At 41.1% G+C, this 18,284-nt stretch overlaps 3 protein-coding genes across 5 annotated transcripts; 1 reads left to right on the top strand and 2 right to left on the bottom strand.

Moving 5' to 3' along the window:
- Positions 1-1,035: 1,035 nt before the first annotated feature.
- On the bottom strand, positions 1,036-4,364 carry cptp (ceramide-1-phosphate transfer protein). Of its 2 annotated transcripts, none has more exons than XM_052059570.1 (3): positions 4,284-4,364; positions 3,531-3,704; positions 1,036-2,084 (listed from the first exon to the last, which is right to left on the bottom strand). In XM_052059570.1, the coding sequence occupies exons 2-3, from the start codon at positions 3,662-3,664 to the stop codon at positions 1,562-1,564; spliced, it is 657 nt and encodes a 218-aa protein (XP_051915530.1). In that variant the 5' UTR covers positions 3,665-3,704; positions 4,284-4,364; the 3' UTR covers positions 1,036-1,561. The 2 variants fall into 2 exon arrangements, with proteins under 2 accessions (XP_051915530.1, XP_051915529.1); XM_052059569.1 differs by lacking the exon at positions 4,284-4,364 and adding an exon at positions 4,205-4,265.
- A 184-nt stretch (positions 4,365-4,548) lies between these two features.
- ints11 (integrator complex subunit 11) lies at positions 4,549-13,178 on the top strand. The gene is made up of 17 exons (XM_052059475.1): positions 4,549-4,757; positions 5,013-5,110; positions 5,517-5,590; positions 5,663-5,891; positions 6,026-6,124; positions 6,697-6,731; positions 6,944-7,082; positions 7,150-7,214; positions 7,305-7,494; positions 7,581-7,664; positions 7,751-7,840; positions 8,921-9,083; positions 9,168-9,278; positions 9,708-9,769; positions 10,349-10,491; positions 11,771-11,900; positions 12,558-13,178. Exons 1-17 carry the CDS (start codon positions 4,730-4,732, stop codon positions 12,618-12,620), a joined length of 1,803 nt encoding a protein of 600 aa, XP_051915435.1. The 5' UTR covers positions 4,549-4,729; the 3' UTR covers positions 12,621-13,178.
- A 2,132-nt stretch (positions 13,179-15,310) lies between these two features.
- LOC127596714 (lysophosphatidic acid receptor 6) lies at positions 15,311-18,004 on the bottom strand. Of its 2 annotated transcripts, none has more exons than XM_052059532.1 (2): positions 17,844-18,004; positions 15,311-16,374 (listed from the first exon to the last, which is right to left on the bottom strand). In XM_052059532.1, the coding sequence occupies exon 2, from the start codon at positions 16,351-16,353 to the stop codon at positions 15,319-15,321; it is 1,035 nt and encodes a 344-aa protein (XP_051915492.1). In that variant the 5' UTR covers positions 16,354-16,374; positions 17,844-18,004; the 3' UTR covers positions 15,311-15,318. The 2 variants fall into 2 exon arrangements, with proteins under 2 accessions (XP_051915492.1, XP_051915491.1); XM_052059531.1 differs by having other exon boundaries at positions 15,311-16,371; positions 17,844-17,999.
- Positions 18,005-18,284: the final 280 nt, after the last annotated feature.

Here is an 18,284-nt window from a genome sequence, read left to right as displayed (position 1 = left end):
TGCGCCGGTTTTCAAAAACCAAGGATTTGCTATGAGTCCCGTTTTTTTTTTCCTCACTTCAATATAGCAGTTGAATCGAAGCTCACATGTGATACCTACTGGTCAACACAATTTACTTTTTTTTTGGATCAGAGATGCAAGTTTTCCAGCTACATTTTTGAATCCTAATCTGCCCCCGTTTTTTTCTCTAGCACATCACGTTTTCATATCATAATTAATGTAAGAATGCATTTAGTAATATTTGTGAAGTATTAGATTTTTTTTTAGAAAGGTCATAGCTATAAATTACAAGCTATGGTAAAATCCGTTTTGAGACAGCTTTTAGAGGTCAAACTTAAAAATAAAAAAATGAAAATGTCTCAAACACCTGATGTGCTACAAAAAAAGTAAAGACTTTCTTTAAATCTGCATCTGAAATACATTTATGGAAGCAGGATATTGATTAATATTTCCTGTTGACTAGGGTTTTTTTCAATTTGGGATCACAACACAAAGCTAAATAAAAACAGCTTGTGATCAAATAAAAAAAAACTAGCAAGTTCTGTAAGTCAAGATATCACCTTACTATTTGTTTTTGCATCATGCTAATTTGTGTCCATGGAACGGGTTTAACAGGAATTGGTGTAACATGCACAAAATACACCAAGTCTAGTGCTCCACAGTAATCATAATACAGTACTATGAATTTTTAAAGAAATCCGGGATTGTCTTCGTGAAACCTCAATTTTTAGCTTGTTGTCCAATGAAAAGCAAGAGATAAATTATCCAACAAAATATAAACGCCCCATTGTTACAGTGGTGTATTACATAAGAAAGTGTAAGAAAAACATGAAATCATTTAGCCCTGTACTGTATTATGTCTCATGTGCACTACAATTACATTTTATCATTATGACCTCTGTCAAGCATGAAGGGAAAAGGCATGGCGAACAAAGAAAATAATATATAGTGCTAATTGACTTTACCCTTTGAAACATGCTGCAAGTATATCAAGGCAAAGGCAACTTTATTTACATTTCAGTGAGAAGGCAACTCAATATGTAATTTCTTTATTTGGATGGAATGATTCAAATAGTACAGTAATTTAAGTCATCGAACATGATAAGAATGCTGTTCATTAATTTTTTTTAAAAGCTTTTTATCATTTCATCTACAGACAAAACAATTCATTCATTTGGTCAAATTTGCTTCGACATTCAATGAATGCCACAGAAATGTACTGACATTAATGGAGCAACATCAAATATGTCATTATTGTAATCACTACACGTAAATATGTCTGAAATATGTAAATCAATTAGCTAAATCAGGCAATGTATTTGATCTATAAATATCCCCAGTTGCACATAAAATATTTCGCATGACAAGTTGCGGTGAACATAAGCAGCTCTGACCTCAGATGACCCTTCTACCAGATATTTATTTACATCCAAGATGGAGCTGACAATCCTTAATTGATTTTACATTAAAAGATGATTGCAGAAGACATTAACTTGTATTCCAATATGCAGCTATTGCACAGTCCCTAGCACCAGTCACCAGTTGTCATGTTGACATGTTTCTACGGCAAGTTGAGCAAATTGTTTTTAGAATAAAGTTCCTCCGTGATCTGGTACACTTCCGAAATGAGAGGAACGGCTTCTCCCAGGACAGCTACCACTTTCTCGGGGGTGCCCACATTCATGACCTCAAAGAAGGCGGGGCGACCAGGGAGCACGCAGAAGGCCAAGCCCGCCGCCTTGCGCAACACCCACGGGTGGTATTGCGCAAGGGACTCGTTGTAGGCGTCGGCACACATGACGGACGTCTTACTATCCTCGCTGCTGATCCTCAGCCGCTCCAGAAAGAGTTCCAGCCACCTGAGTGCACGATGCAGCCTCAGGAGGGTACGAGTGCCCGATTCGGGATGGCTTCCTCGCTTGTCGATGTCCACCAGGCCGTTGTCCAGCTCGTATCGGACCATGGACTGCACAGTCATGTAGTGAGAGTGTGTATCTTCTTTGAGCAAATTCACCAAGATCTGGATCTTATTGATGGCATCCTTGGAAATGAAGCCAAAGACGGACCCTAAGCTGTTTAAAAACCTGGCAAAAGCAAGCATGAACAAGTTGTGTTTTCAATATCGTCAACATGCAAGTTGGACTCATTAATTTTTTTTCAATAAATTTTTGAACAAGGAAGCAATTGCCTGTAATATTCTCAGTTTCTGAAAGGCATTTAACGGCTTGTTGCAGCAATCCCTAAACAAACGTCTGTTCATCATTTGGTACCAGATCGCAAAGAAAAAAAATGTGGTTAAAGTTCTTTTTTTTTCCCTTCATTGGTATTGCGGGGCTTTTATTTGGAAAAACGACTCGCTCCCCTGATGCCTCACAATGACTGTGGCACACCATTTGTTACAGTGGCACAAGCTAACGCTTGAAGGAGAAACATATTTGTCAAAAATGTGTACATGAAGGACAAAAACAGTTATGGAGAGCCACACATCAACAAACTGCACCAAAGGCATCATTCAGAGCCACGTACAACACTGCTAAAGCAAAGGGCCTTTACTTTTGGGGATTATTGATTCTGTCTGCTACTAAGGACATTTGTAATAAACCTTTGGAAAGGGCAGCAGGGGGAAATGTAGCAGATGTTGCTCTTTCAGCTTGCACCATAAGAAGAATTGAGGCAAAGGCTGGTGAAGCGCAGTTTATGAGTAGATAAATGGGTCACTGTGGTACACAACTCCAGTGGAGGAATCTACTGATGTTGACAACAAGGCAATCGTGCTCAGCATAACCCTGTTGCAACACAAGATCACTTTAAACCAGTACCGCTTCATGATACAGTAACACTTATTTGTTTTTCCTGAGGCCCAAAGTGGATCCAGAGACAGCTAATTTTTATTGATAATATTTATCATGAATTGAAATTGGAAATGCCCAAAAATATCACTTGAGTGACAATGTTCGGTAAAATGAGCTTAGTTATTTACTATATCAAAGCACATACCCTTAAAGTTAATTTCCCACCTGTTTGAGCAGCTCTTCTGCCTTAAAGTGAGTTACAGAATCATTGTGATTCTTTCAGATTACACGCTCTGGTGTGACAACAATTTTGCTCATGGAACTCCTGCACCTCTACCCAGTCAGTGAAAGGTTTTCATGAATGAAAACTGGCACCAAATACAAAAAAAAGGTTGAGCATCCCTGATTTACTGCCCCGCAGTGGTCCAGAAAGAATGAAGCAATTATTCATTTAAGAAGTAGAGATACTCTCTGCTGAAAATGGAGAACAATTAAATTGTAATTTTAGAAGTGGAAGCGTCCATTGTTCATAGTAGAATGAGGTTTGGTGAAAATTAAATGTAGTAAAATAAGCTAAAAATGTACTAAAAACCATTAATAACTACATTAATCAATCAGTCCCATTATTACCGGTAACTAAAATTCGATCGTGGCCAAATATAGATCCCCCCCCCCCACACACACACACACACAAAATTAGAGAGTAAAATAAAACAAGACCTGAGGGTTTGTACTTACTTTATCAGACCCCGCCAGCCAGACACGTAGTTTTCCAGAATGACAGCTTTGTCCTCAGACAGACACACCTTAAAAGTGCTCAGAACCTCCTCAAAACAAAACTTCGGATCATCTGACGCCACAGAATCAGCCATTGTGGGTAGGAGGAGTTGTCCTGTCAGGTGTTTCCCAAACCTTTATTAAAACGAGACATTCATTAAGAGTGGGAAAATCTTATGGCACACCACCAAACAAAAATGTCACTGACTAGTGTGAAACATGGGCCTGACGAATTGAACACAAAGCTGATATACTCACGGATGACTTTTGTACAATTGGCAACAAATTAATGGAAGAGCATTTAATTTTTTTTCATTTATCTGTCACTATACGTCGCTGGCATTGACAGATAAACAAATATATGTTTGCACTGCATGATTTTCAGACAAATTAAGTAAAAATTGATCATTTCCCGTGACACTCCTGTTGATCCCTCACGGCACACTATATGCCATATCACCACTTCGACTCGTCGCGCGCACACATATTGAGCCAAAATGATTGCAAAGGACCAATTCAAAAAGCAGATGTTCAACAGCGTCGTCAGTCAAACACAATATAATGTTTGGCAGCAGCAAGCCGGGTTGTGCTACGTAAACATAATTCTATATATTACATAAATCCTCAAGGCTTACCCATCATACATATACGTTATTAATTTGTGGATATGTATTAAGTTATATTACATTTCTACACAATGAAGTAAAACATTACCTGGCAACCCGAATTGAAGCTTGTTTCCGGGTCGCTTTCCATCTGCGCAGACTCGCGCCGTATGGCACCGGAAATTAAATCGTTTTAAAATAAAATAAAATAATAAAAGTACAGTCTGTTGAACATAGAAGGGGACACAGAAGTTGTCATTTCTAAAAATATGTTATGTTTGAAGATATAATTTTTGAAATAATTTCCGCATTTTATACGATCACCCCAACATTTGAACGTTACTTACAGCGATTTAAAATTATATTAGATCTTATTTTGAAATCGATCCCGGGATCTGCGACTTTATCAGTGTCAATAACCTGACTCCGTGAGAGCGAAATCCATAAAATTCACTGTACTGAAGACAATAAGCAATTCACTTGAAATGACTACGTGTTTGTAATCAGAAGTTCGGATCGCTTTCTTAATTTAGCTTTAAAGAAAAGGGCAATAAAATGCCCGAAATAAAAGTAACACCGCTGGGTGAGTTCACTTGCTCGCTAGCAACAGCACGTTTAGTCAGAATTCGGCTTTTAAATTCAACATATTCATTTCTTAATTGTTAGTTGAAGTAGAATTTAGGATGATCTTAACCTGCTGTAGTGGATTCAAATATCTGGAACTTTTGGCTCATGTAAATTAAGCAGACGTTTATAGCCGAGATGCTAACAAGCCGAATTCTGTCATGTCTTATTATTTGTTGTGACGTTCTTCTTGTTTGCCTTTTGTTTCTCCAAGGTGCTGGACAAGATGTTGGACGCAGCTGCATCATCGTCTCTATCGGAGGCAAAAACATCATGCTGGATTGCGGCATGCACATGGGATACAATGACGATGTGAGCTTACTTTGCCAAAACAATTTGAACACTCCCGACGGCATGCTTTACGTACAGGACATAATATCCACACTTTACAGCTAAAATCCCCCTTTTTGTGGGTGCGGTGTGTTGTTCAGCAGAAAGCAAAATAAAATTCTTCCATTTCTGTAAGAATCGAAAACAAAAATTCTCTGAATAAAGATTCAGATTCAGAAAACATTTATTTATCCCAGTGGGGCAATTGGAGACAGTCAGTGCAAAGGAAAGGCAGAGCTTTTTATTGAATTAAGGTGATCCTCAACATTTAACTAAGATCAAACAATTGTCATAGGGCCTGGTAACTACTGATTTGTCTATACCTGTACCTTAAGATCCCCATATCGCATTCCCAATGTAGAAAGTAAACCCTACATTGTCATTCCAGAGACGCTTCCCAGACTTCTCGTACATCATTCAGAATGGGAGGTTGACAGACCTTTTGGATTGTGTCATCATCAGGTTGGTTTCAACAGCTAGAATATCTTTGTCACCCGAAAACAGCCTATAAAAAGACGGTTCTGATCTTGGCAGCCATTTCCACTTGGACCACTGTGGCGCTCTGCCCTACATGAGTGAGATGGTGGGATATGACGGGCCCATCTACATGACACATCCTACCAAGGCCATCTGCCCCATCCTGTTGGAGGACTTCCGCAAGATTACAGTCGACAAGAAGGGAGAGACCAACTTCTTCACCTCGCAGATGATCAAGGACTGCATGAAGAAAGTCATCCCACTGAACCTGCACCAGACTGTCCAGGTGGGCTCTTAATGTCTGACCTATTAGAACCCTGCCCTTGTCATCTGTCAATCATCTTTTTTTAATTGAGATGCGTGTGTGTGTGTGTGTGTGTGTGTGTGTGTGTGTGTGTGTGTGTGTGTGTGTTTGTGCAGGTAGATGATGAATTGGAGATTAAGGCATATTATGCTGGCCATGTTCTGGGCGCTGCCATGGTGCAGATCAAAGTGGGTTCAGAGTCGGTGGTCTACACTGTGAGTCAAAACTTTTAATAGAAAAGAGCTTACATTTATTTACAGTGAAACACCACCATCACCGTTTGCTGTTCACCAATATACCTATTCACGTTTCAAGCACTCAAAGGTTCAATAAGTAGAAACTGGAGTCAACCAAGTAGGTCTACTGTTAAAGCCATACATCGTGACTTTTCACGATACTCTGTTTGTTGGAAAGAAATTTAGCCCGAGTTGTATGTTAGGGACATTCTTAGTCGATTGTGTACTGTTTTGATTGTTTTTTTTAATCATGAAGTTAAAAAGGAACAATAGAAACAGAAAGTTGCTGATTTGATAAAACTCCAGCATCACCACATTCTCTCGCCTCAAAGTGTGTTACATCTTTGTCTTCAAAGTTATTGTTCTCAACCCTTGCTTGGAACCATAATTTAGATACATTACCCTTGTTTTACACTCGACTTTGAAATCTTTACTCTCGTTTGAACCACTAACTTAACACTTTAACCCTTGCTTCAAATTGGAAATCCTGTTTTGAAACCCTAACGTGAAGCATTAGCTCGAAGTAACTGCTACTGTCTTATCTGATTTAGGGCGACTACAACATGACACCAGACAGACATTTGGGGTAAGTTACCTGCTTTAGTTTTGCCTTACTCTGTCCACTCAACAGAAATAGCTTTGAAAGCATTTACAAGAAAGTTAAGACGATCTGCAATGTTGGTTACATATTCATCAGAATTAAACTCAACTTATACACCACATCTCGATTGTTGTTTTCTTGGTTTAAGTCTGACAACTTAGTGTTGACGCCTTTGTTGTTGTATTGCGTGTTGGCAGTGCCGCTTGGATCGACAAGTGCCGTCCAGACATTCTCATCTCAGAGTCAACTTATGCCACCACCATACGGGACTCCAAGAGGTGCAGAGAGAGAGACTTCCTGAAGAAAGTTCACGAATCCATAGAACGAGGGGGAAAGGTATTTCTCAACACACATTTTCTTTTTTTTTCCAAGCTTCTACAAACTCAATATTATTTTTGTCCAGGTTCTCATCCCGGTGTTTGCCCTTGGAAGAGCCCAGGAACTTTGCATTCTTTTGGAAACATTTTGGTAAATTGCACTAAGAGAAAAAGAACTTCTGGGTCTGGGGGTAGGACACGATCGTTTTATGTTTATATGTTAATTAGCTTCCATTGACAGGGAGAGAATGAACTTGAAGGCTCCCATTTATTTCTCCACGGGGTTGACTGAGAAAGCCAATCATTATTACAAGCTGTTCATCACGTGGACCAACCAGAAGATCAGGAAAACATTTGTGCAGAGGAACATGTTTGAATTCAAGCACATCAAAGCCTTTGACCGCTCGTACGCCGACAACCCAGGACCAATGGTGAGTGCCCCCCCCCCCTCACTATCAAGCGTTGTCTGCTTACTGAAAACAATAGAGAAGTTGAAGCAGTATGGACAAATTGACAGGTGGTGTTTGCAACGCCAGGAATGCTGCACGCCGGACAGTCGTTGCAGATCTTCAAGAAATGGGCTGGCAACGAGAAGAACATGGTGCGCATCTTTAAGAAATTAAAATAAAATCAAACATGATCCACTGACAAGAGTTGACGTATTAAGACATCTTCTGACCTCTGCAGGTCATCATGCCAGGCTACTGCGTACAAGGAACAATTGGACACAAGATTCTGAATGGACAGAGGAAATTGGAAATGGAGGGCAGAGCAACGGTAAGTTTGAGGTCTGTGTTACAAATCAGTGGATAGGACATGCGTGCTCCCCCCCAGACTATTGAATGTTAAGTGCATAAAGCGGCACAATTGTCGTAATACTGCCATGAGTCGATGAATGTAATCATAATCTGGCCGGCGTAGCAAGCCACGGCACACCATCAAACAGCCACTGCAGTTGAAAAGCACAACTCGGAACACAATGTCCTCATTCGTGCTGTGAAAATAAGTGCCGCTGAACTCTCTTGTCTAAAACAAAACAAGCCAGTGAATAATCACGATGTATACCGGTCGCAAATTTTCTTGCTCATACTGCAGCAAATACAAAAGATGAATTGGCTCTGGACCTGTTTTGGGTACAGATTAATGTGCCCATATGCGGGCTGTAGCGGAGTGAGGTTGGCTCACAATCTCCACTGAGTCAATTTGCTCTGTTCATACATTTTCCAACCGAATTGTGGAAAAAAAAATCTATGGGCCAACCTATATTAATGACTCCGTAGGAATTTAAATAATTTAATCTTGTTTGTGAGCTACAGTACCGCAAAGACCACTTTGAGGTAATATCTCAGGCTGAGCAGGTCTTCTTCAGCATGTCACTGTATGCCATCTCTTGTGTGTCCCCAAAGCTTGGGACACTGAGAGACACCGCATTTATTAAGGCTTCCTCCATTATCCTCATGCAGTTAAGTCTGCCAAAATAGCACAAAATCATTCCTTCAGTTCCACTCCTGTTGAAGATGTTTGTCTGATGTCAAGTCGAATTTTTTTTTTTCAATTTGAGGCACCTTGCCGTGGCAGCAGAAGTCCTGTGGTGCCGGGACCTCACGATATACACAATGAATGGGCTCATTGACGGGACACTGCGTCCTACTAAGTGCAGTGTGAAAAGCCAAGGCATCTGTCCAGTTGAACATTACTGAAGAGTTTGACTAAAAGGTGTTGCTGTACATTAGCAACAGCTCTAAGTCTGATGCAGCCTAGTAAAACACCACTGCTAAGAAAAGCCACAATGTAACTTTCCGGTGTCATGTGATATTAACCTGACCTTGACTGAAAAACGCATTGTGATGCTCGTAGTTGGACGTGAAACTGCAGGTGGAGTACATGTCCTTTAGCGCCCACGCCGACGCCAAGGGCATCATGCAGCTCATCCGCATGGCTGAACCTCGCAACATGCTGCTGGTGCACGGCGAGGCCGTCAAGATGGCGTTCCTCAAGGGCAAGATCGAGCAGGAGTTCAGTTAGTGGATATCGTACGATTAACATTGTTTGGTTTCCTTTGGGCCTCAGCGTGAAGTGTACGATGTCTGCTGTGCCACGGCAGGTATCGACTGCTACATGCCGGCTAACGGTGAGACAACAACAGTGACGACAAATCCCAAAGTTCCAGTTGATATGTCACTTAACCTTCTCAAGAGGGAAATGGCACTAGGCGGTGAGTCGTACTATATTAATCGAAGATGCAGTGTAGTTGTCTTCTTTTTTGTTTTATATAAACTTGGGGGCCCTGATTCATTTCATTTTAGGTTGAAAGTCAACTTTGTTGATTATTCGGTTGGATGACCAAATGTCTTTCTGATTGATATTGTCTGCTTTTGTCGATGCATCCTTTTGTGAAATAAGTGTTACAAAAAGTAAAAGAAAATTGAACTATGCAGATGGGACACTGGATTTTTTTTTCTGGAAAGTGTATGTCTGTGCATTTACTAAACACAAACCACATCTATATTTTTGTTTGTTTGTAACAATACTTGACATCTAAACATGACCTAACCAAAACTGGAGCCTCTTTTTCACTTTTGACCAGACAAACAGACATGTTCACTTCCAAGGTGCTCATCAACTGTGTATTGTATTGTTTCAGGGCCTTTACCTGATCCCAAAAAACCCCGCATCATGCATGGAACCCTCATCATGAAAGATAATGTAAGTTTAAATGTAGACCACCGCACCATCCATCCATTTTCTAATTCTCTTATCCTGATGAGGGTTGTGGGCGTGCTGGAGACTATCCCAGTTGTCTTTCGGCAAAAGGCGGGGGGACACGCTGTACCGGTTGCCAGCCAATGGCAGGGCACACAGAGACGAACGACCATTCGCGCTCACAGTCACACCCAGGGACACTTTAGTGCCATGCACATTTTTGGAATGTGGGAGGAAACCGGAATACTCGGAGAAAACCCACACAGGCCCGGGGAGAACATGCTAGTCGACAACCGTGCTGCCTACATAATGACCATGGACAGAATATGATAATACCCAATTTGAAAGCTGTAGCATGTTTATGTAGCACAATTTTAAAAATTGCAATATTAAGGTCTGTCAGAAAAATCATAAGACATTATTTTCCCTAAAATCATTCAGCCTTAAGGTGGACACAAATTGTCATTCAAAACTCAAATTGTTATTTTAGTAAAGACACTATTTCACGCACCCCTTTTAGCGGCTATCATTACAGTGTAAGAGTGGTCCTTTCTGTGACAATGTTATATTTACTGGGCACAGAGTCTCAAACTGGTGTCATCGGAGCAAGCCCTGAAGGAGCTCGGACTCAACGAGCATCAGCTCCGATTTACGTGTCGCGTGCAGCTCCACGACCCGCACAGTGACCCTGACACGCTTCGAAGAATATACACGCACCTCAAGAGGTCAGTGAGGAAGTTTCTGGAACTGCTCCGCCATGAGTTGCTTTCAGGGCCGTATGTTCTGTGTCTGGAGGGGGGAAAAACTGTTTTGCTGTTGAATTCAAACAGACCCAAGATGCATGTTTGCTGTCAGAATTTGGAACTTAGCTTTATACATTCACTTATGGCTCTTGAATACAAATTTGCACTTTTCCAAAACCACGTTTCCCAGTGCCTCCTCTTTTGTCTTCTCTATAATATATTTGTTAAAAGGGACAGTTTTCACTCATCAACATTTATAAAATGTCAATTGAACAGAATGGCTCATTTTCATGAAATAGTCCCCTTGACAGAGTTTGTGATATGAAACAAGTAGATGGAAAACATGATAATTCACAAATAAAAGTATTTAGAAGACACATATAGAACCTGATGGGTTAAGTACAAAAAATATTGTTGATGTTGTTGGTTCAGCATTGTGCTTGAAAGATAAGGATGATAGCAAGCCCTGAATTTCCTGTGCGACTGTACTTTCCTGATTTGATGCTCAAATGGAAGCTACTACCCGACTAAAGGCATTTTTTCTTTCCTTCTGTAATAAAAAATAATCAGTTCCAGAGTCGGTAAGAGTGTGGTTGACATCTTCTAAGTGCAGAAAATATGGTTTTAAAGTTATCAGTTATACATTCGCGGCAGATTTTTTTTTCTCAAGTTTCTTTTTTTCCCCCAGCCGTACGTGTGAGATTCAATTAAAAAAAACACCAGGGCTGGACTATCCATAGAGGTCAGATACCCCGTGAGCCGGCATCTTTTGCGCCGATGCGGTGCTATTTAGTTCTTATTTTCTTCTGTTTTTCTCCAAAAGGGCAGTCCACAATTTAGAGGGAGCAGCCCATGTATCTATCTACAATATAGAGGGCTCTGTCCTTTTAGCAATTACTAAATCGCCATACACGTATTCGTGTATGGCTTGTTTATAACAGCCCTCCAATATGGCCGCCGGTCATGCATTGTGGGTAATTGTTGAAAGGACGGAGTCCACTATAGACAGCAAACTGAGCCAATCAACATCAGTGGCAGAGAGCGAATTGATAGCCAGGGGTTGTCTGGGGTCATGTCTGAATAGAATTTTTCTATGATTATTCTTTGAATAAAACGTTTGAGTCTTACAGTCAATTCTATCCATTACACTCACACCGTAGCAAGGAAACACTGCTGGGAAGTCACTATTTATCTTACATTTCAACAGCGTGCCATTCTAGGCCTGAATAGCAGATTGTGTTCATCTTTTTCCACACTACAGTGTCTTAAAGGGGTATGCCATCCAGCACCTTCCCGATGGTACTGTCATGGTGGAGTCCATCGTCATCAAAGTGTCATCTTCACCAGAGGAAGCTAACACAAAGGTCATCCTGCTTTCCTGGAGTTATCAGGTAAATTGCAGCACATGATAGTGGCAAGACTGACCAGCGCGGCAAGGCTTTGAACAGTAGCGCTTTTCACACTGACCACTCAAGCCGCCATTTTCTACCGGCTTGCTGTCCTGTGTGTATGTAAATCAAGCAACACGCACTGATTTTGAAAATACAAGATACCACGCACGATAGCTGTGTGTGCATATTGCTCGTCGTGTGTGTCGTCCTGGAAATGACCAACAAACACCGCTTACATAAAATGTTTGTCTTGGTACTAACACTGGTAAGACGCTTAAAATAAGTACCCATTCGGAATGGAGGTTTGAAGGCAACCTGTGAATCTGCTTGCTCTGCGGCGTAGTAGCAACAGCGAGTGAAGTTGAAATGCCCAAGATGCACTGCGAGATGGCGCTCCTTTGTGTTGAAAGCAATTGCACCAAATATGAAAGTTGTGTGACCACGCAGTAAACACAGAAATGTCCCACGCTGAGTTGTGTCAACCCGACAAACGACTCTACCATCCTGCATGACACTGATCGCCAATTTGGTTGAAAGTCATTGTGATGGTGCATCCAATATGTGGCTTTGTGTATTGCAAGCACTTTTCGTCATTTATTGAACTCCTGAATCATCTATTTTATGCCTCATCTTACCTTTAAATTTTGTTTCCATTAGGATGAAGACCTTGGTAGCTTCCTTTCAACTCTGCTGAAAAAAGGGCTCCCATCTGGACTTTGATTGAATGACTAATTAGGGGCGTGGCGCTGTTTTGAATGACTACCGGGAAGTTAAACTGTGTACAGATAATTATATGATTTGTCAACATTTCACAACTTGATTTTAGTTGGCAAGCTACAGAATTGCTCAGATTCTTTTTTTCCTAGTCATGTGCAGCTTTCTTTTGCGAGGCAGAATGTGTCCGCCGAAATTACATGTTTTTGTCACGCTCTTGTTATTTCGATGGAACACAGGAGAGAGAGGATAAAGACGAGACGCAACAGTCCTATATCATGATGTTCATTTATACCCATTAATTCATAACCTGTTGGTCAGAAATTGAAAGAAGCATTGTTTTGAATCACTGTTGATCAGTTTTTATTTACCCCAACTGTATTTATTGCCTATAAATGGTACAATAACTTACCAACTTTGGTTTTGCTTTCTTTTCTAACTCCGTCGCACTTGGAGATTCTCAAATAAAAAGTGCATTACAAATTAAATGTATTAAATGTAGACGGCACGCATATCGTCAAGACATTTTTGATGTAGAAATAAAACAAAGTGAACTTTTTTAAATGGAAAAAAAAAACGTTTCCTGTGTGTGAATCAAGAATAAACAGGCATGGTGTTTTGGGACAGACCCCTTGCAGGAAAGCAAAAGCCCATGGACATAAAAGGGGGAAGAACTCGTAATGTGGCGCCAATCCTCTCCTGAGCTCAACCCTGTTCAGAACTTTTGGAGCATCCTGAAGCAAAGATCGATAAGAGTGGGAGGCAGTTCACTTCCAAAAGGCAGCATGGGGAGTCTCTTCTGATCTGCTGCAAATACATTCACAGGAAGAATCTGCAAAACAAGTTCAATGGGTGCAAGACTTGTGAAGCTGCTATCAAATAAGAGGTCCTCTGGCCAAACTTAACTTGGCCTATTAAGATGATTTGGGTGAAATGGCTTTTGATTACAGCAAAGACGACCTCCTAATGCTGCGAATTAAAAAAAATGACAATTTTCATTTTTTTTCTTACAGCCCATAATATTGAAACACTGCTGTGCATCATGATTTTTATTTTTGAAAAAACAAAATAGTTGCCATTGGGAGGTTTGTTCAAAAACTTTCAATTTATTGTAGAACAGTTTGATGACTTGAAAATGAGTACCATTTACATTACATTACAGTATTTATAATAATCATAAACTCATTTGCAAAATAATTTGGGCCATGGCTTGTATTTAATCGTAAAACAGCTTGTCAGTGGGTCATTGAAAGAGTTGTGGTTCATCCTGGATGGTCTGTGGCCGGGGCTCCTTGAGATGTGTTTTTGCCATGTGGATGTGCCCAGCTTCGGGTTTCTTTGGTCATTACGATATTACGTGATATTACATACATAACATCATGAACAACATTATTCAACTATGCTTTTCAACGATATTACATGACATTCAAGTCAAGTCAACAGTATTTATAGAGCACTTTCAAACAGCCATCGCTGCATACAAAGTGCTGTACATGGAGCGATTTAACATGCACAATAAACAGTAAGACAAATCGGTAATAAAGGCGGTAGAAAGCACCAAACAGTAAAATCAAGAACAAAACTACCGGTAAGTCATGCTGAGTCGAATGCCAAAGAATACAAGTGAGTTTTGAGGAGGTTTTGAAGATGGGCAGCGAGGAGGCTTGCCGAATGTTCAGTGGGAGGTCATTCCAGAGAGATTCAAATTATGAAAGGTGTTTCTATCATTTTAATTTACCCATGCTGGCTCATTTTTACAGTCTTTAGGATAAGCACACAAAGCAACTGTCTGACGGTAGGTTAAAATATCGTTCACTTAAAAAAAAAAAAAAAAAAAAAGGTAATCATATAACAGCAGTGTTTAGCAACTCCCTAACATTCATTATATCTATATATATATTGCGCGTCGTCCCGCACGCGGTCTGTCCTTCCGTCTGTCCCTTTTCAAAACGTACCTACTTCACCGCGCCGGTGCGCGCCGCCACTGCGCCCGGAGGGCGGCTCATCAGCTAGTTTTTTTATAAAACACAATGCAGAAGTGTTGCGTGCATAGCAACAGAAGATAGCCATACGTAAACATCAATATACTGTACATAATCGATGTATAGACATCTATGGAGACTAAGCTGCCCATCAGATGTGACGTCCAGCGCCCCACCCTGGTCCTATCTCTTGTGCTGTCAAGGATCTACTGCAAAAGTCCAACTTTTAAGGAGAGTCACGGGTAAACATTCCTGCACCCCAGACAACAAAAATGAGAGAGACAACTGAACTCATCATGCACGGATATATACTATTCATCCTGCTCATCGAAAAATGCAGTATTTTCCACCATTAAATTTCCTCAAAAGCCGACAGTGCGTCTTATAATCCAATGCGCCTTATATATGGATCAATATTCTGATTTCTCAGACATAGTATTTTAAATGTTCTGTAAATTGCTTTGTTCCAGCTGCAGCGGTTGTAAAAGTGCTACATAAACAAAGGTGTATTGTATTCCCTTTAGCGTAGCATCATCTAATGGTTGCATAGTGCCATACCACCGCCACAAGTGTAGCAGCTATTCTATGCGCATTATTAAGCGGCGCGCCCTATGTATGAATACAGTTTTAAAATATGCCATTCTTTGAAGTTGCGCCTTATACTCCAAAGTGCCTTACAGTGTGGAAAATATGGTATATTAATATTATGAATCATTTTTATTTCAATATTTTTTATTGTCTTCAAGGAAAATAATACGGTGATGACCGTGCGAGCTACCACTGACCGCACCGTCTTTCCGCACTGCGATAGTGTAAACAGCTCGACGCCTCTGGACTCTATACCAAGTCCTCTTCAGGGCCTTACATGTGCAGTGACTGGTGGTGACGTAGTAGAGCAGAGGGTCTAGGCATGTGTTGAGGATGACGAGGGCCATGGTGACCCGCCTGGCGTTATAGATGCCGTTGGCCAGTGGACACCTCTGGATGACCTCCATGCGACGAAGCAAGTGTAGCAGATACACCACATGGTTGGGTAGGAAGCAAATCAGTGTGATGGCCAGGATGGTGTAGATGACCCTCAAAGCTCGCCCGGCCGTCTTGGTGTGGATCCTGGAAATGCGCCTGGCAGCCAGCGGGTAGCACACCAGAATGATTGCAGAGGGCAGTAGGCAGCAGAAGATAAGGCTCAGGACGCTGTAGGGCAACAGACGCGAGCTCCATTCATGGGCGGCGAAATTCTCGAAGCAGCTGTGGCTCCCTGATTTGGTACCGTTTGTCTGCAGAGGTCCCATGAGTATGAAGACCACCATGGCCACTCCTGCGACGCCCCAGAGGATGGCGCTGGTGAGCAGTGAGTACCGGAGCCTCTTCAGCTTCAAATAAGCATGTAAATGCACTGTGGCTATATAGCGGTCCACACAGATGCAAGTCATGAAACAAATGCTCATGTAGATGTTAGCATAGAAAAGGATCCCCGTGATTCGGCAGGCGACGTCGCCAAACACCCAGTCATTCCCATTGAGGTGGTAGTGGATCCGGAAGGGAAGCGTGCACAGGATGACGACATCTGCCAGGGCCAGGTTGCTGATGTACACGCTGAAGGCGGTGCGGGGGTTGACCCTGAGGGTGAACACGTAGATGGCAGCCAGGTTTCCAGGAAGACCAAAGACCAGGGCAAAGATGTAGACAGCTGGAAACAAGTAGATCTGGTACTCTGCTGGAGGGACTTGACACTCTCCTGCTGTTTGGTTGCTCATTGCTGACTTGATGGTGACCTGCTAAAAAGAGCGAGTGCTCAGACAGACATTGCGACAAACATGCATGTTGGCTTTCTGAAATGGTTGTAGATTACCGCATTGCTTCGGGAGACGAGTTTAATTTGTTCTGTGACCACTCTCAAAACAAAAGACTTGCGTCTAAAATTCTTGTCCCCCACTTAAATGATATCAAATGGCATTAATTCACTAAACATATTTGAATACAATGGAATGAAACTTTTTTTTTTTTGCTTCTATTCAGTGGACATTGTACTGCTCCTTGCCTGCCAGTGGTCAGTATAATACAGACAGAGAAATATGTGGAAATGTCTCAGCTCCTCAGAAACCCACAGTAATATAGTATTAGCCATTCCTCTTACCGGATAAAGATGCCTGTGAGTTTTGTTTGATTTACTGTTTGCATTTGGTGCGCCTCCATTTTTGTTCAAATATCTGTTGCTTGAAAGGTTATAATACTGCAATATCAATGCCATTCATTAGACTCTCTTTCCCTGGCTTGCAGCACTGATATCCGTCATGGCAAAAATAAATAAATACATAAAAACAATGACAGATTGTATCCAAACACACACACACACTAACAACAAAACCGCAAAACTAAAATCTGCTGAGTACCTGTCAACGGGACGCAAGACACAAAAATACTGTTTAAATTGCCTTGAATACAAATCGTTGGGTCTCTGGAGGGCCTGCCCATCCATCAAGTGGGAAATTAAAGAAAATATCCATCCATGCATCCATCCAGCAATTATCTGAACCGCTTTATCCTCATGAGGGTCGCGGGGATGCTGGAGCCTATCCCAGCTGACTTTGGGCATTAGGCAGGGTACAAAGAAAATATTTTGTTGACAATACAGGGGTGGTATGGTTATATTAGCATGTGGTAACTTCACTTATTTATTTGTTGTTGGGATGCAGAAGGTTAAACCCTTCATACTGTGGAGGAAGTCACAGTCACTAGAGGTCTTCAATATCGAATAGTTGCTCTATTTATTGATTTCTGTTTGTATGAGACAGAACATCTCCCCCGTATTTATTTGATTATTTTTTTGTCATGCGCTGCAGCAACTTGTTTATATTTTTATGTGTACATTTACAAGGCAGGGGGTGAGCTATAACGTCATTATGAAAAGTTCTCACATCTGTTTGAATTGTTTATCAAGATTTCCAGACGGATGTGGAGGTTTATGTAAATTTAGAATAATTTCTAGATCATAAAACATTGTTTAATAAAAGGTGCATACAATACTACAACATTTGCAAGAAGATAATCAATCAATGTGAATATTTTCCAAATGTACTTGTCATTATTTTCACCTAAAAAAGGGGGGGATTGAAATTGTCGTATTGATAGCGTATTAGATCCCCTAAAACATGTTCGACACCCCTGTGCTAAATGATCATTTAACATTTACTTGACTTAACTTGTAAATACTTCATCTCAAAAGCATTTTGTGGGTCAATGTTACCTGATCTCCTTTGAGAAGCCTCGTCTTGATTCTTGACTCGCAGACAAGCTACAATTCAAATGTGTTTTAATGCTCTTCAACTGTGTCACTGCACTTTCTTGAGCTCTCTCAATTTCCTGTTGCATTGTGCTGTAGGCGGACAAGAAAGACATGGGCAGGAAATGTGGGGCTACGGTAGCTACATACCTGCACCTGCTGTTGTGGTTCATCATTTGGACTGTTATCTGCATTCACTTTTTTTCTTCTATTTTACTTCTGATATGCAACATCCACACAGTTAAGGTTCACCGTTGTCTTTACATTAAAAAAATGGTGGTTTGGGACAGAATTGGCCTAAATGAAGATATGTTTGTGAGGGCTAGGGGGAACACATCTCTCAACTCCCACGTTCCATTCTGTGACCTTTGTTGTCACATTGACTTTCAGATTGTTTCTAAAAAA

Source organism: Hippocampus zosterae, chromosome 2, assembly GCF_025434085.1.
Source record: "Hippocampus zosterae strain Florida chromosome 2, ASM2543408v3, whole genome shotgun sequence".
NCBI classification, from domain to species: Eukaryota; Metazoa; Chordata; class Actinopteri; order Syngnathiformes; family Syngnathidae; genus Hippocampus; species Hippocampus zosterae.
Note: the sequence above shows the minus strand (reverse complement) of the source record. Positions and strands in the feature narration are given on the sequence as shown.